Genomic DNA, 23,372 nt, shown 5'->3' on the forward strand with positions numbered 1-23,372 from the left:
CTCTGTCCCATATTTCGCGATAACAGAAAACGTGCTGCCTTTCTTTGAACTTTTTCGATGTACTCTGCCAGTCCTACCTGGTAAGGATCCCACACCGCACAGCAGTATTCTAAAAGAGGACGGACAAGCGTAGTGTAGGCAGTCTCCTTTGTAGGTCTCTTACATTTTCTTAAGTGTCCTGCCAATAAAACGCAGTCTTTGGTTAGCGTCCCCCACAACATTTTCTATGTGTTCCTTCCAATTTAAGTTGTTCGTAATTGTAATACCTAGGTATTTAGTTGAATTTACGGCTTTTAGATTAGACTGATTTATCGTGTAACAAAAGTTTAACGAGTTCCTTTTAGCACTCATGTGGATGACCTCACACTTTTCGTTATTTAAGGTCAACTGCCACTTGTCGCACCATTCCGATATTTGTTCTAAATCGTTTTGCAATTTGTTTTGATCTTCTGATGACTTAGTCGATAAACGACAGCGTCATCTGCAAACAACCGAAGACAGCTGCTCTGATTGTGTCCCAAACAGCAAAGGGCCTGTAACACTATCTTGGGGAGCGCCAGAAATCATTTCTGCTTTACTCGATGACTTTCCATCAATTACTACGAACCTCTCTGACAGGAAATCACAGATCCAGTCACATAACTGAGACGATATTCCATAAGCACGCAATTTCGTTACGAGCCGCTTGTGTGGTACAGTGTCAAAAGCCTACCGGAAATCCAGAAATATGGAATCGATGTGAAATCCCTTGTCAATAGCACTCAGCATTTCATGTGAATAAAGAGTTTTCACAAGAACGATATTTTCTAAACGCATGTTGACTGTGTGTCAATAGACCGTTTTCTTCGAGGTAATTCATTATGTTCGAACACAATATATGTTACAAAATCCTGCTGCACATCAACGTTAACGATATGGGCCTGTGCTTTAGTGGCTTACTCCTACTACCTTTCTTGAATATTGGTGCGACTTGTGCAACTTTCCAGTCTTTGGGTACGGTTGTATATGATCGTTAAGTATGGAGCTAATGCATCAGCATACTCCGAAAGGAACCTAATTGGTATACATTCTGAACCAGAAGACTTGTTGCCATGTACAAGCACAGCACATGAAAAAAAGGAGTCAGCCCCAGGAGACGTCACGCTAATACCGGGACACCACCTCCGGCACTGACAATGTCCTCAGTCCTACGAGGACGCCAGTCTGCAAGTAACTTCGGCTATGTCAAACGCACCTGAAGCAACTCGTCGACGATCAGTTCCTGTAGAGGTTCAGACTCTAGGATGTTCACTGCCACATTTCACCTGCTGTTCCAAATGATCAGAGGCTTTTACTGCGGGAATGAGAGCGGGTGATTTAGGAGGCCAGTCGTGGCGCCGGGCTGGTCGTCAAAATAGGCCCCCTCTCATCTGAGAAGACCAGAGTGTCAACAACAGCACACTCATCACGAAGATCTAGGTGCCAGGGCAACAACAGCTCACCGACAATATTGAAATAAACATACTGTTTCATGTTCATGGTAACCCCAATGTGTGAGCCCAAGTCTTTTACGAAAAACACCTCCAATACATCACACAACTGTCTCTGGCCTGAACTGCACACCACGCACGCTGCGGTTTGAACGCCCGTCGGACTGCTTTATTTGGAAACAGGCAGCCGCTGTCAGCAATGACCCTTTGCGTTATATCCCACTTCAAGTGTGCGCTGTATGCAGTTCTTTTCGCAATGTTCGCTGGAAAACTGACAGATGACAGACGACAGCAGCAGTTACTGCCGCGTCCGTGGGTTTGGATATTTTTGCTTGCACAGTTCTTACGCTGTATTACACGGTCGCGGGTAGTACGTTGGAAAGCCTGCGTTGTTACGCCAAGCCAGCGAATCAAGGAACTTCATTCCCGGTGTAGTCACGCGCTACCCGACCACTACAGCTCCTTTATGACTTTCCGTCACGCCTCCAGTTCTACGGCACTCACTCCAAACAACCGGCTGCGACACTGCAAGAACCCCGAACTTGTACTAAATCTCAAGAAGTGTCTCAGTTTACCCAATGAAACTTCTTGGCAGATTAAAACTGTGTGCCGAACCGAGACTCGAACTAGGTCCCTAGTGCGAGTCTCGGTCGGGCACACAGTTTTAATCTGCCAGGAAGTTTCATATCAGCGCACACTCCACTGCAGAGTGGAAATCTCATTCTGCTAACATCCCCCAGGCTGTGGATAAGCCATGTCTCCGCAATATCCTTTCTTTCAGGAGTGCTAGTTCTGCAAGGTTCGCAGGAGAGCTTCTGTAAAGTTTGGAAGGTAGGAGACGAGGTACTGGCAGAAGTAAAGCTGTGAGTACCGGGCGTGACTCGTGCTTGGGTAGCTCGGTTGGTAGAGCACTTGCCCACGAAAGGCAAAGGTCGCGAGTTCGAGTCTCGGTCCGGCACACAGTTTTAATCTGCCAGGAAGTTTCATATCAGCGCACACTCCGCTGCAGAGTGAAAATCTCATTCTGGAAACATCCCCCAGGCTGTGGATAAGCCATGTCTCCGCAATATCCTTTCTTTCAGGAGTGCTAGTTCTGCAAGGTTCGCAGGAGAGCTTCTGCAAAGTTTGGAAGGTATGAGACAAGGTACTGGCAGAAGTAAAGCTGTGAGGACGGGGCGTGAGTCGTGCTTGGGTAGCTCAGTTGGTAGAGCACTTGCCCACGAAAGGCAAAGGTCCCGAGTTCGAGTCTCGGTCCGGCACACAGTTTTAATATGCCAGGAAGTTTCATATAAGCGCACACTCCGCTGCAAAGTGAAAATCTCATTCTGGTTACTCAATGAGTCCGAACAGGATGGTATAAGAGGCGTAGAGTATGACACGTGCTTTCCCATCCATGTTTCGCGGAAATTAAGACAATACGTCCTTGGATTATATCGTCATGTAAGATTATTTCTACCTGTTCTGCCGAGAAGCTCATGAGGTTTGTGTCTGTAGCAGAAGTAGCATCACCGCCATCTGGTTCTCTGTAAACTGCAATCCTTCTCCTCTGATTCTAAGTGATGAAGTTGGAAGCTATAATATTCGTAATAACGTTCAAAATGGATTCTATCGTGATCTATTTATTTACTAACGACCATAAACTGATAAATACGCCAAATTAATAATGAATAACTGAAAACTATCAATTTCCTGACGACAGAACTAGGTCGGACCCTATAGGCGACTGACGACTATGGCGCGCAGCCTGTACCTCGTACTTTCGCAGCCGTTTGTACATTTTCGTTAGCTTAACCATTACTTATTTGTTTATTAAGATGATCGATTTCTGGTGTTATAATATTGTTGTAAGAAAGTGCTTACGACCTGTAGGTTTCTCGAAATATCTGCATTCGAAAAAGGGACTTCTATAAGTAATTATTTTTTAAACACTATTATTTGCTTCGCACCAGAATAACTATAGTTGGTAACATCAGTGTCATAGGAGGATATAAAATTTCTCAACGCACTCTTGGCACACGCGCATTCTTAATTTGATCTGATATTTCGACTGTGTTTCAGTCGTGAGTTGAGCTATTACTACACGGACGCCATAGTTTCATTTCTGTGAAAGTGTCGTTTTACTTGCGCACACACGTCATCCACATCGTCTCACAGGAGGACATTACTGTAAAGTAAGAATTTTCCTGCGTATGATAGACGAATATTACTTTAAACGAGTACGTTCTTTTTGTGATGTGTTCAAAATGGTTCAAATGGCTCTGAGCACTATGGGACTTAACATCTGAGGTGATCAGTCCCCTAGAACTTAGAACTACTTAAACCTAACTAACCTAAGGACAACACACACATCCATGCCCGAGGCAGGATTCGAACCTGCTACCGTAGCAGCAGCGCGGTTCCGGACTGAAGCGCCTAGAACCGCTCGGCCACTCCGGCCGGCTTTGTGATCCTTACTTTACAAATACCTCTTTATTTATAGATGAGAACTGGTTGGTGGATACCTGGTGTGATACGTGAAGCGAAAGAGTTGTGCAGATGGCTTCAGAGCAGTTCGAGGACAGCGATGACGACTATCATTCAGACGGTTCTTACGTTGCTGAACATCGCCTGTCAGATTCAGACCACGACAGTGACTCTGAGGTACATGTGAATGATGTTCTCAACTCGTCCGAGAATGAGCACGTCAGCGATGCCATTGTTCAGGACAGGCCAAATGATGACATCGAAACTGATGTCTTACCATGCCAAAATGAAGTGTTTCACTTGGAGTTCCGGAGCGCCCATTTGCGGCGCTAAGACACCACACAAAAATATAATAAGAATTAGATTGTCGTCATGGTTAGCCCCTGCTGGTCAGTTACGCAACGATCCAGGCCCAGAAGAAGTATGGCGTTTGTTTTTCGACAGTGAGATTTTCGATGAGATCGTAGTTCTTACCAACTGAAAACTGCAAGTTATAAGGAATAAATTAAAGAATTCTTCCTCTTCCAGCTATAAAGCTGCAGACAAAACTGAAATTGAGGCGCTAATTGGTTTGATGGTTCTATGTTTCATTTTCAAGTCTGGGTATAAAAAACTGGTATCACGTTTTGCAAACGACTCTACCGAATGTCCCATTTTTCGTGCAACCATGTCTCCGAAACGATGTGAATTTTTACTGGTGGCTCTCAGATTTGATGATGCATCTACTCGCGAACAAAGAAAAAGAGATGACCCTGTGGCGGCTGTGTCCAACATTTTCAACATCTCTATTCGTGTCAGAAGGTATACTCCGTTGGAACTCATGCTTCTGTTGATGACACTCTACTCCCATTTTGAGACAGATGCCAATTCAGAATACATGCGCCGAAGAAACCTGCTGAATATACCATAAAGGTCATGTGCCTCACAGATGCACAGTCATCATGTTTGTACAGAGAGTAACAAAAATGTACTACACACATTACAGGAAACATTCGTCACACATAGATGAAGAAGTTATTGTACATGAACATGGGTCTGAAAACGCTTTGTTTTCATGTTACAGCCCATTTTCTTCAATTCATTAATCATGGGAAACACACAGGAACAGAATGCACCAGCATATCATATGCTACTCCTTCTCACAGGAGGTGTTCAGTATGTCCTCCATTGACACTGATAGATGCGTCACCCCACTGTCGTAGAGAATCTCGGTTGCTCTAATGTATCCCTGGACTACTGCACATGGTTTTTCAGCCTTCCATAATAAGGGCATGGATTCTCTGAACACCTTATACTGTGATTCTATATACCAGAGTTTTCAAATGCCCCCCTACCCCCCTGCCCACAAATAAAAGGCCAGTGGGTTTAGGTCCGGAGATCGTGGAGGCCAGGCAATTGGTCCATCTATACCTACCCATCTGTCACCGAAGCTGTTATTTATAAGCCAATGGACAGTGACAGTAAAATGAGGAGGTGCACTATCGTGCACGAGAAACAAGTTTTGTCACACAGTAAAAGGCACATGTGCAACTGATCAGGTAGAACGTTCTCTACGAAACTATAATAACTTTGTCCATTGAGTCTGTGTGAAAGAAAGTGAGGGCCTATCAAACAGTCACCAACAATGTTGGCGCCAAGACTGACAGAAAATCTCTGTTGATGACTTGCTTCAACAGTTGTGTGAGGATTCGCACCTGCCCATACATACGGATTGTCAAAATTAACAATGTGATCTCGTTGAAACTACGCATCCCTGAACAGTACCGTTGCACTAAAATTAGGGTTGACACTTTGCCAAATAAACAATTCGCATAAGAGTACCCGCGGAGGAACATCAGCTGCTGGTAGTGCCTGCACACGCCACAAATGGTATGGATACAGCTGGTTCTCGTGTAACACTTGCCAGAAAGTCATGTGGTCAACACAAACCCGCGTTCATATAACTTCTTCATCAACCTGTAAGGAATGGTCCCGCAATTTGTGCCGCACATTTTTGTCACATCCTGTGTAATGCTTATATTTATTTGGGAAAAGCTAGTGATGGAGCAACACTATCAGAAGAAGATAAAAACTTCCAAGAGTCGGCTCTGTGTGTGATTCGTCTTTCCAAATGTACAGCTGGAACAAACAGGAATATCACAGCATACAATTTGTCTTCCTCCACTCAACTGTGTAAGGAGCTGCTGAAACACACTAAAATCCAACAAAAGAGAAGTTCCAAAAGAGTATCTTCCCGACCCAAAGAAAGAAGTGGGCTCCAGTGTTTATGGGTCAAGTAAACATCTTACACTACTGTCTTTTGTTCCAAAAAATCTAAGGCAATTATAATGCTTTCTTCTACTCTGTGTTTACCGATGAAAACAAAAAAATGGCTCTGAGCACTATGGGACTTAACATTTGTGGTCATCAGTCCCCTAGAACTTAGAACTACTTAAACCTAACTAACCTAAGGACATCACAGACATCCGTGCCCGAGGCAGGATTCGAACCTGCGACCGTAGCGGCCACGCGGTTCCAGACTTAAGCGCCTAGAACCGCACGGCCACATTGGCCGCCCGATGAAAACAGCAACAAAACAGAACTTACTGATTTCTACAATGCCACGAAATCTGGCGTAGAAGCTCTAGACTGGCTAGACATGAAGTGCAGCAACTGTTCAGCTAATCGGCGAACGAGAAGTTGGACACTGGCAATATTTCACTTTCTATTTGAGCTGCGAGAATGCCTATGTTACGCATTTATGTAAGGGTACAATGTCAAGATTTGAGTTCATGAAAAGCATAGGAATGAGATTAATCAGAAGCCATATACAGAGAATGCTTCAGATTCCAAACTTACCGCATGAACACAGGAAAACTACTTCATATATATTGGGTGGAGAAGAGCAAGATGGTAATCCAACAAAAAGAGAAAGAAGCGACAAGCTAGAAAAGAGAAAAACCTGACGTTACTGTCCTTACACACATAACAGAATGACGGCATACAAGCGAGTGAAATGTGAAAACCCCGGTTGCTTACCGTGTTCCATGGAAAATATGTGCATCAAATTTGTAGCTTTTTCTTTGCTTCCAACAGTGTGTGAAGCGTGATAAACCCAGTTGCTTACAGTGATCCATGAGAACAGGTAAAATATGTGAAGAAACTTTTTCTTTCTCTTTACTTCTATATGCAACGTGGGGCAAATAAAGGTGGCCTGGATGAGTGCATACGATTGGACGTGATTGTTTGCATGTTGTGCATATCCTAAAGCATCGACTGCACTCCGACCAGCGCAGCGCCGCGAAACGGCATCAAGAAGGCGCTGACCGTGCGTCAGCGGAAAGAGCGGGCAGCGGCACACTTGCAGGCAGACACAGTTCAGAGCCCCCTGCGCTGGTTCGGTCACAGACTTCGAGAGCATCAGTACCGAGTAATAGAAAGACACAAGCTGAGACACGGTCGCGAATTGAACAGCGACCCGAATATACGAGTGGTGGTCACAAATTATCTGTCATCAGACTACCGGTTTCGGTTTATAATGACCATCTTCAGATCTGTTTTACACAAAGATGTCCTAATACACTGTAGCCATTGTGGCATCGTCGACTGCTAATGTTTTTAGCTGTAGTGGGATCGTCAAATGCTGATGTGTTTAGCACTGGACGATGTCACTTTGGCTCCAGTAGATCTCCAGTCGATCTGAAATGGTCACTATAGACCGAAACCGGTGGTCTGATGACAAAACGTTTGTGACCACAGACGTGAACTAAAGAAAATTTGTAATAAGAAGACGATTTTTAGCCTGTCTCATGCGAGGAGATACAAGAAGTTAAGTTTCAATAACTCTTAAAGTGTTTTGTATAGATGATTTTGCATTCCTGCCGCCAACCATCGCAGCTTCTCTCCTTTGCTTGCGTCGGCACTGACTCCCACAGCAGCCGTGGATTCCAGAACCAACACTGCCTTCGCTCTTCGCCGCTCCGTCACAGCGCGTCACTAATATTTATCTCTTTTGTTTCAGAGGCGCGTTGCTACTAATTGTGTTTTCTTGCAGACTCACTGTAACGCTTTCGCTAATCGTGTATCATTACTTTGTTGCGGCGCTCCTCTCATTAAAATCGCCTCTAACCCGCCTCCTGCACCACCTGTTGCTGGGTTTCGTCTAACGCAGTTTATTCGGATTCAGGACCAACAAACGTCGCCTTTGATGTCGGCAGTCGAGCAGCTCATTAATGCACAAGCCGCTGCTTCATCGACTCCGCCACAACAGCCAGCCACATCTATGGCACTGCCGATGTGCATTCGCTGTTCCGAACTTTCGATGAGCAACAAGAGGAATGGAATGAGTACTACGCTCAGTTCGACGCTCATTGTGCTTCGCTTGAAGTGCAAGGTACAGTGAAACTTTCAGCCAACACAGGAGTTTACCTCCTGACTTAGAAGTTATTCCCAACTAGTAGGCCGGAGTAGCTGGTTTTCGAAGAGCTAGTTTCCGTCCTCACTAAGTGTGAGAATCAGCTGTAGGCTGCTGCAGCTCGTTTCAAATTCTTTCGATGGCGGAAAAAGTCAGGACAGACATACCGTCAGTTGGTCACTGAACTTCAGGGTTGACACGACAGTGTCGGTTTCAATGTATCTGTCAACAGGACTACAGCGACGCCATGATTCGTGATGCAATTACGTAAAATGTGGCAGACAGTTGGATTCGTGAACAAATCCTCAAATATTCTAATCCTACTTTGAAACAAGTGTTACAAATTACTGAGCATCAGGACTCGTGTCACAGTGCAGTGGAAAACTTCGAAGTAGCTCCCATTTGCAGTTTAACGCAAAGTGACAAACAAGAACGGCCTTGCGATCGACCACTGCGAGCAAATGGGCCACCGCGCCGTGGCTACAGTAAACCAGCGTCAACGTGTGTGTCTGCTGTGCACCCGCCGCTTTTCCACTCACGAAAGACAAAACTGTCCTTCACGGAACGCGACTTTTGTTTGGGCCAAAGAGTGTCAGGACGCATTCCAGGAACTTAAAAATGCCTTGTTGAGAGACAGATGTCTTGTTTATTTAGATCCCAGTAAGCCTGTGGTTATGGCAGTGTACGATTCTTCGTACGGAATCGGAGCTGTGCTCTCACACAGATTTCGCTCACAGCACAGGCCGATTCCTTTCGCTTCCAAGTTATTGACCAAGACTCAATGTAACTCTAATATATATGAAGATGGTATCTGTTCTTTCGGACATGTCCGAAAGAACAGATACCATTCGTTAGAATGAAATTACAATGAAATGAATATCCCTAGCTGCATACAGGCGTTGATGTAAGTCAAGGGGGACAGTTGAAAATGTGTGCCCCGACCGGCACTCGATACCGGGATCTCCTGCTTACATGGCAGACGGCCTATCCGTCTGAGCCACCGAGGAGACAGAGGATAGTGCGTCTGCAGGGACTTGTCTCTGGCACGCCTCCCTGAGACCCACATTCCCAACATCTCCGAAAGAACAGATACCACCTTCATATATAAGGCTCACCGGCCATTTATCATCTTTTTCTGTGCGGATGCACAAACAGTGCCCGAACTCTTACGGCAATCGGCGAAAAGCCGCGAGTAATGAGTATAATGGGCAGGGGCACTATGAATATAGTGCGGGACAATAAGTTGGGAATGTGGGCCTCACGAGAGGCGTGCCAGAGATAAGTCCCGGCAGTCGCACTATCCTCTGTGTCGTCGGTGGCTCAGATGGATATGTCGGCACGGTAGCTCAGCGCGTTCGGTCAGAGAGCTGGTTGGCCTCTGTAATTAAAAAACTGAGTCAAAGGATCAACAACAAACTTGAACGATTGTCATATGACGTCCGCAACGACCAAACACAACGATGAACAACGAACAAAAAAGAAAAAAGAAAGATGGATAGAGCGTCTGCCATGTCATCACGAGATCCCAGGTTCGAGTCCCGGTCAGGGCATACATTTTCAATTTTGCCCGTTGACTTACATCAACGCCTGTATCCATCTAGGGGTATTCATTTCATTGTAATTTCAATGTAACTCGTCGGCTTATTGTTTCATGCCGACACGGTAGCTCAGCGTGTTCGGTCAGAGGGTAATGTGCCCTCTGTAATAAAAAAACCTGAGTTAACAGATCAACAACGAACTTAAATGGATGTCTTACGACGTCCGCCCCGAGCAGATTAAACGAACTAAAGCGAACAAAATTAAAATTAAAAAAAAAATGTTGTGGACTCTTTTAACACAAATCCGTTTGCAGTGTCCATTAACTCGACGATGTCGCATAGTACCATTCAACATTTGCCATCTATTTTTTGCCTAGAAGGTTTACCTGTAGTGCTGGTTACGGACAACGGACCACAGTTTACGGCCCAGGACTTTGAACAGTTTTATACAGCTAGAGGTATCACTCATCTTACCAGTGCTTCGTTTCACCCGCAGTTGAACGGAGCGAAACGGCATCAAGAGGTTGCTGTGCCGTGCACCAATAGAAACGGCGGCCAGCGCCACGCCTCCAGATTTAACCAGCCGCCCATCGCTGGTCGCCCCGGTTCCGTAGCAGATTTCGAGAGCATAAGTACTGAGTAATATCAAGACGTGACTGAACGTGCCTTTTGTGAGTAGTAATAGTGGATAGATGTTATCGCACGCAGGAGGCAAAAGAAGTTAAGTTTCATTCCATGTTAAACAGTGTTGTGCAGATGATTTTGGATTCCTGCCGCCGGCCATCGCAACTTCTCTCCTTCCTTGTTCGTGTTGGTGCTGACTCCCTCAGTAGCCAACACAACACATATTACTACACCCTGTGATACGCAAACCATGTATACGCCCGCCACGTGATCAACACCAGTTCAGAGGATAGTGCGAGCTGCGTCAGTCTGAGCGGAGCGGTGGAAAGGGGGCGTGGTATTCACAGTGGAGCAGCGGCTGTTCGTTGTGGGCAGTCACGTGACAACAAAGTCGTGCAAACGGTGTGGTCAGTTGTTTGCTGAGAAATATAACGATTCCAAGTGCCAGCAAACAGTGCCATGCAATGCTTAGTCCTAAAACGGTGTCCTTTGAACAAGTGAAAAAACATTCCGAAACGTACCCGCACACGAGGAAAAGTGTCTGCAGTCCACCAGAAAATGCTTCAGAGTCCTACCACATATCCCAGCGCCTGTTGCAAGAGACGGGAATACCTCGACGATCAAGCAGACGATTACTCCACCTGGACCTGTTCTCCAGGCCGCTTTCATTTGTCCCAACCTGTATATCAATATACCTGAGAAAACCCGTCATATTTACAAACTATTTCATTGGAAACAACAAAATTTAATTTTTTGAATGTTTCAAAAAAATAATAAAGTTTATAAACCAATTCATAAAAAAAGGATATGTCATTTTTAAATACTGTACCGCAAATTATGATTTAAAAGCAATGAAAACATATTTTGAACTGTAATTTATTTTCGATATTCACTAAGTGGCCATAAATTGCCAAATTTAGTAATTTTAGGTTCCCAGACGTATGTTACCGTTACAGCAGATTTTTTACATGTTACCGACTAAGGGATAATAAAATTAGATGCTAATAAACCATATTACTTACACTGTGCTGTAGCACATGTCAAAACGTAACAAATACGTGATATGTACGCACATTCCTGTCACAGCACTACACTGCCGTGACTCCTCTATCTACTGTATTCTGGAGCTTACCATGCTCGTCACGTTGTCTTGCAAAAGCCGAGGAATGTCAGTGCTTAAACGTTCTTCTGCTTTCTCATCAAAACATGAGACGCACTCAGTTAAACTGTACGCTACAGGCATCATTGAATGACTCCATGAGTAATGTAATATCTCTTATTCGATGTGGGTCAGGGTACCTTAATTCAATCAGAGTTAACGGTATGAAGTATTCCATGCCTGGATGGTTGACTTCCAATTTAATTAATATAATTACAAACTTTTTATAAGAATAAAAACAATGCTGTTAGTCCTGATGACACGACGATGCGCGTGATGTTTAGGAGCGTAAGGATTATGGTGTTGTCGTCACCTTTGTGAGGGGTTTGAGTCAAGGTGAATATTCAGGAGTGTCAAGAGAAGGGATGCAGGTGGTACCGAATGTGCATGATCGCAGGTTCGTAGGCAAACAATTGATGGAGCCTTGTTTGGAGAAGGAAGAGGTAGGCCAGGGTGTAGCTCGTGGAATGGGTGGACTTCAGAAATAATTTCTGTGCCTGGGAGGAGAAGACAGTTGAAATTTCCCTGATAACTGACAGAGTGTGTGTAGATGGCAAGGTGGGGTGTAACAGAACGTCAGAGATCTCAACAGTGGGTGACGGGAGGCGGTACTGCAGGGAGTTGGCAATCGATTCTGTGGGGTACGTACACTGAAGCGCCAAAGAAACTGGTACACGTGCCTAATGTCGTGTAGGGCCCCCGCGAGTACGGAGAAGTGCCGTAAAATGATGTGGCATTGACTCGATTTATGTCTGAAGTAGTGCTGGAGGAAATTGATGCCGTGAATCCTGCAGGGCTGTCCATCAATTCCTAAGAGTACGAGGGGTGAAGATCTCTTCTGAACAGCACGTTGCCAGGCATCCCAGATATGCTCAATGATCCAGAGTTAAATTTTCAGTCTGCAGCGGCGTGTGTTGTTATGAAACTTCCTGGCAGATTAAAACTGTGTGTCGGGCCGAGACTCGAACTCGGGACCTTTGCCTTTCGCGGGCAAGTGCTCTACCACTGAGCTACCCAAGCACGACTCACGCCCCCTCCTCACAGCTTTACTTCTGCCAGTACCTCGTCTCCTACCTTCCAAACTTTGCAGAAGCTCTCGAGTCTCGGTCCGGCACACAGTTTTAATTTGCCAGTAGGCTTCCTAAGCTCACACACTGCTGCAAAGTGAAAATTTCATTCTGGAAACATCCCCCAGGAGTTAGACACTGGACTCGCATTCGGGAGGACGACGGTTCAATCCCGCGTCCGGCCATCCTGATTTAGGTTTTCCGTGATTTCCCTAAATCGCTCCAGGCAAATGCCAGGATGGTTCCTTTCAAAGGGCACGGCCGACTTCCTTCCCCGTCCTTCTCTAACCCGATGAGACCGATGACCTCGCTGTCTGGTCTCCTTCCCCAAAACAACCAACCAACCAACCAACATCCCCCAGGCTGTGGCTAAGCCATGTCTCCGCAATATCCTTTCTTCCGGGAGTGCTAGTTCTGCAAGGTTCGCAGGAGAGCTTCCGTGAAGTTTGGAAGGTAGGAGACGAGGTACTGGCGGAAGTAAAGCTGTGAGGAAGGGTCGTGAGTCGTGTTTGGGTAGCTCAGTTGGTAGAGCACTTGCCCGCAAAAGGCAAAGGTCCCGAGTTCGAGTCTCGGTCCGGCACACAGTTTTAATCTGCCAGGAAGTTTCTTGCTCAATAATGTTCATTTCTGGGGAGTTTGGTGGTCAGCGGAAGTGTTTAAACTCAGAAGAGTGTTCCTGGAGCCACTCTGTAGCAAATTTGGATGTTTGGGGTATCGCATTGTCCTGCTGGAATTGCAGAAGTCCGTCGGAATGAATAATGGACAGGAATGGATGCAGGTGATGAGACAGGATGTGTCCACTGTCGCGGTACACTCGTGAAATGGTTGTACGGGATAAACCCCACTTCATCGCTACCTCTGAGATGCTGTGTCTCATCGCTCGTGCGCCCACTATAGCACCATGCTAAAATTCACTTACATCTTGATAACCTGCCATTGTAGCAACAGTAAGTGATCTAACAACTGCGCCAGATACTTGTTGACTTATACTGGCGTTGCAGACCGCAGCGCCGTATACTGCCTGTTTACACATCTCTGTATTTGAATACACACGCCTATACCAGTTTCTTTGGCGCTTCAGTGTAGGGCTGGGAAAGCGAGGTAGAGAGCGAGACGCTCGAGGACTCAGAGTGAGCGGCAAGACCGGAGATGGTCGAAAATCCACAGTGGTGTGCGTTGGTGAGTGAGACTCGGCGTGGTGAGCGTACCTGTTCGATGAGCGGCGATATCTTGGTGGGGGAGCCGGACAGGGAGGCGGGCAGGGAGCCCTTGCCGCCCCCAGCGGCGGCGGCGGCGGGCGGCGGCTGCCTGCGCGGGCTGCAGGGGGCGCTGGCGTGCTGGTAGTTGTTGTTGCTGTGGTGCGGGCGGCCGCCGCCGTAGGCGCCCAGGCTGCGCCGCTGCACCGACGACCGGCTGTGGGCAAGCAGGCGCTGCTGTCAGCCAACTAGCCCAGCCTAGCCTACTGCACGGGTCGCCGTTATCGAACTAGAAGCGCCAAGTGGTTTTGGGGTGTACCGACGTTGTTAACATTTTGAACGAGGACCATAATACCAATATTTGGTGTATTTTTTTACAATTTCCACACATTTATTAGTAGCACAAAAGGTGAAAATTTTTCCTTCTATGGATGCAACTCTGAATATGTTGTTAGAGGAACAGTTGCCTTTCAAAGGTAAGCAAGAGTGATGTGAACTGGGAGGCAGCACTTATTGAAATATTGTTTTTCAAAATGTGCCATGGAGGCGCAATTTTCTGTCGAAACCAAACGTTTCGTCCGCTTCCTCAGAGGTGTATTCAGTAGGGGGGGGGGGGGGGCTTTCTCGCAGGTCTAATGCACAATGTGGATCGCAACTGAGGCAGGGCCTGCTCTGAACCTTTGAAAAAGCCATAACATCCCTTGAAGATGTCCTCTGAAAATGGGAATGAAACATTTGGTTTCAAGAAGAAATTCATCCCACCACGATTTAATATCCCAGAATATTTTATTAAGTGATAAATTTCTGGCCATGGAACTTTATATTTTACAACTGGAATGCAAGATATGTTGGTGACAATTCAATATTCTCCTAATCCATGTCTGTTTATAAAATTAAGAATTGCACAGATCTGCAAAGTGAAACTTATTTAGTGAAAGAAATTCATTATTGCGGTGGTTAGTACACACTTACATGCCTCTCCAAAATAGAGGAACAGTGAAAGATTAATTAATATAATCAGGTAAAATTTTGATAAAGAGATGAGAGATATGTGATGTATTTAGTAGGGATGATACATACTAGAGATGATACACACTGCCAGCATCACACTGGAAAACTGATGCAAAACAATATCTCAACCCAGTATGGCACACAGTGTAGAAAACTGCAATGCAAAAAAGTAGGTGTTTCATCCAGGCCTACATTACCAAACAGTGAGTCTGATACCCCAGCTCAGCGAAGCACAAAATGTAGACACCACAAAGCAGAACAGTGAGTCTGATACCCCAGCTCAGCGAAGCATAAAATGTAGACACCACAAAGCAGAACAGTGAGTCTGATATCCCAGCTAGCCCAGAGTGCAGTGCAAACACTACAGTGCAAAGTAGTGGTTCTAACTACCTCTGCATGCGGTGTGAACAACACAAAGCAAAACACTGGGTCTGATATCATGTCTCGATCCAGTGTGCAGTGCGAACACCGCAATGCAAACCAGAGGGACCAAGGATCTGACTCCATGGCCTGGCCCAGCGAACAGTGTAAACACCACAGTGTAAAACAGTGTGTCTTATATCCGGACCACAAGACATGTGCACACTTTTAACATGGGGTGCGATATCCCCGCCAAGGCAGGTACGTATTATGAACACGACAGTTTCATGCAGTGGACCTAGTATCCCAGCCCAACACAAATTGTGAAGACGCCGATGCCAAACAGTGTGTGTGATATCTCGGTCAAGACGAGCTGACAATGTGAACGCTGCAAAAACAGTAGGTCCGACGTCGTGGTCTGGTCCGGAGTGTTGGGACCATAAAATGGGTGAGCACGTTAAGTACGGCGTCAGCACGTAGCTGAACACGTTGTGGACGCACCTGAAGGTGTTGTCGGTGAGGGGCGGTCGAGACTTGGGCGCGGCGCGGCCCTGCCGGCCGGACCACGTGTTGTAGGAGGAGGGGTGGGCGGAGGGCGCCGCGCGGCCCTTGCTCCCACTCTGCTGCTGCTGGCGGCGGGAGGCGGCGGGGGCGAACAGCTCGGCGGGGGCGTCGCTGAAGCCGCACTCCACGGCGCCGCACGTCGACCGGCTGCGCGTCATGGGCGCCGCTGCCTGCTGCTGCGGCTGCTGCTGCTGCTGAGGAGACTCTGCAGGAGGGCAACGTGTTCTGCCTCTTACAGGCCGCTCTACATAACTCTCTCTCGTGCACACACGTCCCTAGATCTCAACTCATAATTAATGACTTAAGAAGAATATTCAGCTGATTAATCTTACACATTACAAATGTTTAACAACCTTTGACTGTTTATTCAAAACAAATACACAAAACTGCAACGAATTGCTAATTTCAAATAGCTACACTACTGTCCATTAAAATTGCTACACAAAGAAGAAATGCAGATGATAAACGGGTATTCATTGGACAAATATATTATACTAGAACTGACATTTCATTACATTTTCACGCAATTTGGATGCATAGATCCTGAGAAATCAGTACCCAGAACAACCACCTCTGGCCGTAATAACGACCTTGATACGCCTGGGCATTGAGTCAAACAGAGCTTGGATGGCGTGTACAGGTACAGCTGCCCACGCAGCTTCAACACGATACCACAGTTCATCAAGAGTAGTGACTGGCGTATTGTGACGAGCCAGTTGCTCGGCCACCATTGACTAGACGTTTTCAGTTGGTGAGAGATCTGGAGAATGTGTTGGCCAGGGCAGCAGTCGAACATTATCTGTATCCAGAAAGGCCCGTACAGGACCTGCAACATGCGGTCTCGCATTATCCTGCTGAAATTTAGGGTTTCGCAGGGATCGAATGAAGGGTAGAACAACGGGTCGTAACACATCTGAAATGTAACGTCCACTGTTCAAAGTGCCGTCAATGTGAACGAGAGACGACCGAGACGTGTAACCGATAGCACCCCATACCACCACGCCGGGTGGTACTCCAGTATAGCGATGACGAATACACGCTTCCAATGTGCGTTCACCGCGATGTCACCAAACACGGATGCGACCATCATGATGCTGTAAACAGAACCTGAATTCATCCGAAAAAATGACGTTTTGCCATTCGTGCACCCAGGTTTGTCGTTGAGTACACCATCGCAGGCGCTCCTGTCTGTGATGCAGCGTCAAGGGTAACCGCAGCCATGGTCTCCGAGCTGATAGTCCATGCTGCTGCAAACATCATCGAACTGTTCGTGCAGATGGTTGTTGTCTTGCAAACGTTCCCATCTGTTGACTCAGGGATCGAGACGTGGCTGCACGATCCGTTACAGCCATGCGGATAATATTTCTGTCATCTCGACTGCTAGTGATACGAGGCCGTTGGGATCCAGCACGGTGCTCCGTATTACCCTCCTGAACCCACCGTTTCCACATTCTGCTAACAGTCGTTGGATCTTGACCAAGGCGAGCAGCAATGTCGCGATACGATAAACCGCAATCGCGATAGCCTACAATCAGACCTTTATCAAAGTGGGTACTTGATGGTACTCATTTCTCCTCCTTAGACGAGGCATCACAACAACGTTTCACCAGGCAACGCCGGTCAACTGCTGTTTGTGTATGAGAAATCGGTTGGAAACTTTCCTCATGTCAGCACGTTGTAGGTGCTGCCACCGGCGCGAACGTCGTGTGAATGCTCTGAAAAGCTAATCATTTGCATATCACAGCATCTTCTTCCTGTTGGCTAAATTTCGCGTCTGTAGCACGTCATCTTCGTGGTGTGGCAATTTTAATGTCCAGTAGTGTGTTTATTCTATAAACTTGTTTTCGAACCTTTTCAGCCTCATCTTCAGATGGTCCACAGGAAGTTACATGACTATTTCAAAGCATAATGTGTAGTTATGAAACTTTGCCAGCGTCCAGCATGTGCTGTACCACTGTTGCTTCTTACAAAGGTGTTTATACAAAGATATAACGTACTACTTTGCTCAGAGAGATTATCGTTTTCGTTTGCATGTAATATAGTTGACGTGTGATCAAATACTTAAATCAAAACTGGTGTTAACGTGAATGGCCAGAAATAAAATAATGTAAAGTTACGACATTTGCACAGAATTGGAGCTTTTTGTATGTTTGTAGCAGCTAAAGATAATATGTATATAGCATTGACTTATTTTAACAGTATTGACCTTCTTGAAGAAATCTAAATGTTTATCAAGACAAGAACAGCACCTGACTATCTACTCAATGACCCAACTGAACCGAGAAACCAATTCTTACTTCAGAACGTCAAAGACTTGCTCGTACAAAACAGGCAATCAGTCAAGAAACCTCTCTACCTTGCCTCCACCCACCAGTCTCTCCTCCAATGGCCCCCTCTGTCCCTCTCACTGCATGTTACCTACACTGATCTCAACACAAATATCCTACCGCAGAACAAATCCTGTACTATATTTCTCAATGTCCAAGTCTTCTGGTGCTTAAATAGATCTATACTTAGCGAGGCACTCATAAACACCTGCTCATAAACCCTTGCAGAAGGAAGCCATTAAAAATGGTTCAAATGGCTCTGAGCACTGTGCGACTTAACTTCTGAGGTCATCAGTCCCCCACAACTTAGAACTAATTAAATCTAACTAACCTAAGGACATGACACACATCCATGCCCAAGGCAGGATTCGAACCTGTGACCGTAGCGGTCGCTCGGCTCCAGACTGTAGCGCCTAGAACCGCATGGCCACTCCGGCCGGCGAGTTTCAGCTCCAAAGGACACCGTTTGGACCCGTGTTTTGAGCTTAACTAGCCGTCTTCTGTTATATCACCCAAAGGCTAACCTCTAGGGACAGCAGTAGACTGCTTATGCAGACCCTAACAGGAGCTGAGGCGGCGAGTTTTGGAGAGGAAACGAGCCCTGAACTCTGGGCGGGCCCGTACCTTGCTGCGAGGGCCTCCTGTACTGCGACTGCGGCTTGACCTGCAGCGAGGCCATGCGGCGCGGCGACAGCGTCACCTCCGGCAGCTGGTCGCGGCTGTCCCTGTCGCTGCTGGCGCTGCTGCAGGCGCTACCGGGCCGGCGCGGGGGCGGCGGCGGGGGCGGTGGCGGCGTGGGGGCGGCGGGGGCGGCAGCGGGCTCCGCCTCCCGCTCCGGCTCTTGCTGCCGCGGGGTCGCCGCCTCCTCGGAGGTGGACACCACCGAGTCTGGCGAGGACGCGTGGCGGCTCAGCTCCTGACGCTCTGCCAACACAGCCACCGAACGACCAGTCAGTGCCAACATCGTGCCGAGTCCTTCTTCGCAAAACCTCCCCCTGCTTCTCTGCACCGTACTACATATGCTGCATGAAGCAGTGGCACACAGGAGTTGCAGTTAAAATCGTACCATCTCGAGCTACCTCAGTAGATCTTTGCACGTGTATGTCCTATTGTGAAATCTTAACGCGATTTCAGTTTGCGGGCGAGAAGGTGGATAAACTTTGCATAACTTGAACGAAGTTAACAACGGTGATCGACACTACTTTCACAAGCTGCGACATTGTCACGAAAAAACAGTGCCCCGTATATGTAATAACTTTCCTTTAATTTACGTTTATGGTCACAAACTTTTTGTTAACAGATTACCGGATTCATCAGATCTGTTTCATGAAAACAAAGTCCTAATGTACTGAAGCCATTTGACGATGCCGATTACCGAAACCGGTAGTCTGTTAACAAAACGTTTGTGACCATAGACGTAAATTAAAGGAAACTTATTAGATCGACACTACAATGAACGTCTTGACGATCAGTTCCCAGTTCCTGCTGAAACACTTGTTGCATGTGAAACTTTTTTACACCTGACGTTTCGCCCACAACTGTAGTGGCCATCTTCAGAGGTGCTCACGGTTCCAATGGGTGTTGCCAAATGAAGAGTTGGACGAGAGACATAAATATCGTAAAAAGTCTCCATTCTCTCACGTCTGACCTCTCAGTAGACAAGACTTGGCGGAATCGGGATAACGTCTGAAGTTGCCCCACGCAGCTGCGGACGAAACGTCGTGAACAAAACAGTTCTACGCACCGCGAGCTACAAACAAAAATTTAACATTGCAAATCTTAGATTCCATTGAAAACATGGGCGTGGTTAAGTTCGTGGGACACACGTGATTAACAAAATCGGTCAACTTATAATCCTTTTTTGTTAGTTAAAGTCCAATGTTAATGAAAGCAGAAAAGAGGTTTTGACCTATATTTTTTAAATATGTCCAAAATGATTGTTAACCACGAATGGGTTAAACGACACAGCTCGCCTACCTGAGGCTTGCGCGTCGGCCGCGACGCCGCCGTCCTTGCACTCGTCCGCGGCGACCTCCGAGTCTTCGGCGACCGCCTTGACCCCGACGACGCCATCGTCGACGCCCTGGGCCGGCGGCGAGCTGGCGGCGGCCACGGTGCCTAGGCTGCGGTAGCCCTCGTCCGACACCTCGGAGCCCGAGTCGTTGTGGGCGTCGGCGGCTGTGGAGGCGGGGGCGGGGGCGGGGGCGGAAGCCGGCGCCGGCGCCACCGCGGGGCTGGGGTCTCTGTCCTTGCGCTGCAGCGGCTTGCCGGGGCTGGCGTCCCTGCTGCGCTGCGGCCCGGAGCCGCCCCCAGCTCCAGCTCCAGGGGCGAGCGCGTGCGGCTTGGCGCCGCCGGGGGTGGGCGACCTGGAGCGCGAGCGGCCGGCGGCGGGCCGCGGCGCAGCCAGCGACCGGCGGGGCGTGGGCGAGCGCGAGCGCAGGCCCGTGCCGCCCCCGCCGCCGGGCGACAGCGGCTGCGGCTGCGGGGGCGGCGGGGGCGGCGTCGGCACTGCTGCGCTCGGCGGCCCGCCGCTGCCTACGCTCGACGCCGACGATCGGCGGGTGCGCGGCGGCGACCTGCCGCAAACACACACACACACACACGCTGATACCTTCCCGTCTCCTCTATACCTCTTTTCTTCCCTTCTACAATAACCGACGAAACCTTTCCTTAGGATTTCTATCTCTTGCTTAATAATAACAAATGAAATCTTCCCTTTGAAATTTATTCTCTTTCTCATAAAAGTGATTTTCGGATTATTTCGACAAAACATAGAATGTGTCGTCGTCGTGTGGCCCTCAGTCGTTATCTGCAATAACCCAAAACTGTTCCTTACCTTTTTTACTGTTGCTGGATCGCCATCTGACTGCTACATCGAACTGCGACATGAATATACTTACTCTGGTTTACTATACTGTATTAACTGCTGGTGGGCTGTCATAATAAGTGGCTGTATTTATTACCGAAGCTGACGTTATTCTTTAATAACAAAAGCTGACGTTATTCTTTAATTAATTTGACTGAAGTTACGTAATTCATAGTTAAACTTTGTCTTGACAACAATAAAATTTTTCAAAGTTTTACGTTCATGGTTTTTGGGATGGATTATAATCAGAAATGCAATATTGCTGGCAAAAGTTAATTATATTCTGAATGAAATGATTTTACAACGTTCAAATGGGACTTACTTTTTACAATAATTTACAACTAGCAATGCGCAAATATACCTTAAGTAGTCTTGAGTTTCTCAAAAAATTAATTCAATAATATGAGTTCCTCTTATTATAATAGTTAGCTGATGTCTCTCTACATCAGTTTATAATCTCTTGTAAATCATAGCTAGTGGCTGGCAGGCACACCGCTCCTCTCAACATCTCGCTTCAGATCTTCTACCAACTCGCGTCACATCTCGCTTACTACTGACTTCCTACGACCGCTAAAGTGCGATCTCTCCTGCCAACAATGCTTTCTGGTGCAGACAATCCCTGCTACCATTACAAAATGTATCAATGCGCGGTCTTTCCCGGTCTTTTCTTAAAATGTATCTCCCGCCCTTTTTAAAATTATATCAATTTTCGGTCTCTCTTACCAACAATACTTTGGTGCAGACATTCCCTGCTACCACAATTATTTCCAACATGACAAATATTAATTATTCGCACTTAATCCTATTAATAAAATATAAACATCTTTCATAAATTGTGATTTGACGATACACAATAGAAATATAAACGTCTTACAACACACACTCTCATCCTCTCGTAGTCAACAAGCTACTAGGATAGCATAAAAAGTAGTGGCAACACTACCGTAACATGACCAGTTCGAGCACCCTGATAGTACTTTTTAGGAAACACGAACAGTATGCACTGATCGAGGTTGAAGTGGTACGTGTACGGAGCGCACAATGTTTTCAGGAACTGCCTGAGGCGTGTGGCGATGCACCATTGCCATATCGCACAGTGACGAGATCGGTGAAAGAGTTTCGGGATGCCTCGGATGTCATTCGAGATCGGCCCCGTTTGGCAAGTCCCCCCGCGGACAACATAACACTTGTGCTCCTTCCCTCCCTGCTGGACTGCATCCCGTCATCCTTCGTGACAATGCACGATCCCACACTGTGGATCCAGTGCAGGAGTTCCTGCGTATTTGAAGGTGTTGATACTGGAACATCCACAGTACTCAGATGGTGTGAGTCCGTGCGGGCCGGCCGGAGTGGCCTAGCGGTTCTAGTCGCTACAGTCTGGAACCGCGCCACCGCTACGGTCGCAGGTTCGAATCCTGCCTCGGGCATGGATGTGTGTGATGTCCTTATGTTAGTTAGGTTTAAGTAGTTGTAAGTTCTAGGGGACTCATGACGTCAGAAGTTAAGTCCCATAGTGCTCAGAGCCATTTGAACCATTTGAAACGGCAAAGGTACTCATCCATAACACTCTATCCGGGGTTGCCACAGCTATTGCTACAGGTCCTTTGCTGTTCTTAATCTATATAAACAATTTACGAGACATTCTCAAGAGCCGTCTTACATTTTTTAAAGGTCATGCTGTCGTCTAACATCTGCTAAAGTCTTCGGAAGATCAAAACGAATTCCTAAATAATTTACGTGAGATATCGGCGGCGTACGAATAGCACCAATCGATCCTTTGATCCCGAAGCGTGGAAATCATCAAGTAGTGCACACGAGTATAGAAAAACGTTACATTTGAGTTACACCTTTAACAAATTTTAAAGTCGTGATTAAAGTAAATACATGGGTATAACAATTGCGTTTAAGTGGCACAGTACTTAGAAGACGCAAGAGATCTACTAAAGAGACTGCCTGCATTACGTTTGTTCAGCCTGTTTTGGAGTACTATACTACTGATGCACGGGATCGGGTCCCCAGACAGAATTGACGGGGAACACTGAAAAGATTTAAAGAAGCATGTTTCGTGTTGTATTATCGCAGCATGTGAAAGTTGCTAGATTTGGACGGGTTACTCTTGTAACCGAAATATCATATCTGAAGATGGTTCTAGTTGAACCGAAACCAGTGATATGAGTAAAAATTTTGCAATCAAGACGGATTATAAGTAACATTGTAAAATTCACTGACTCTGTAAGTAGGCTGTTTAGGTTTTTATGTTGGTAACGCCACGTAGCGCTCTGTATGAAAATCACTGGCTGTGCTGTGTGCAGTCTGTGGCTGGTTTGCATTGTTG

The 23,372-nt window shown here is 46.8% G+C and overlaps 1 protein-coding gene and 2 non-coding genes across 3 annotated transcripts in view; 1 reads left to right on the top strand and 2 right to left on the bottom strand.

Moving 5' to 3' along the window:
• Positions 1 to 23,372, bottom strand: part of LOC124712476 (GAS2-like protein pickled eggs) — an 817,295-nt gene that overhangs the window by 5,197 nt on the left and 788,726 nt on the right. Inside the window, exons 8-12 of the mRNA XM_047242771.1 lie at positions 20,149 to 20,747; positions 19,011 to 19,095; positions 18,796 to 18,923; positions 15,782 to 16,049; positions 13,922 to 14,126 (exon numbers count right to left, since the gene is read on the bottom strand). Of these exons, the coding sequence (XP_047098727.1) occupies positions 13,922 to 14,126; positions 15,782 to 16,049; positions 18,796 to 18,923; positions 19,011 to 19,095; positions 20,149 to 20,747 (1,285 nt within the window). The remainder of the gene's footprint in view (positions 1 to 13,921; positions 14,127 to 15,781; positions 16,050 to 18,795; positions 18,924 to 19,010; positions 19,096 to 20,148; positions 20,748 to 23,372) is intronic.
• Trnas-cga lies at positions 12,593 to 12,666 on the bottom strand. The gene has a single exon. It is a non-coding gene; the product is annotated as a tRNA-Ser (tRNA).
• Trnal-caa lies at positions 13,221 to 13,295 on the top strand. Its single transcript has one exon. It is a non-coding gene; the product is annotated as a tRNA-Leu (tRNA).

The sequence above is a fragment of the Schistocerca piceifrons genome, chromosome 8 (assembly GCF_021461385.2).
Source record: "Schistocerca piceifrons isolate TAMUIC-IGC-003096 chromosome 8, iqSchPice1.1, whole genome shotgun sequence".
NCBI classification, from domain to species: Eukaryota; Metazoa; Arthropoda; class Insecta; order Orthoptera; family Acrididae; genus Schistocerca; species Schistocerca piceifrons.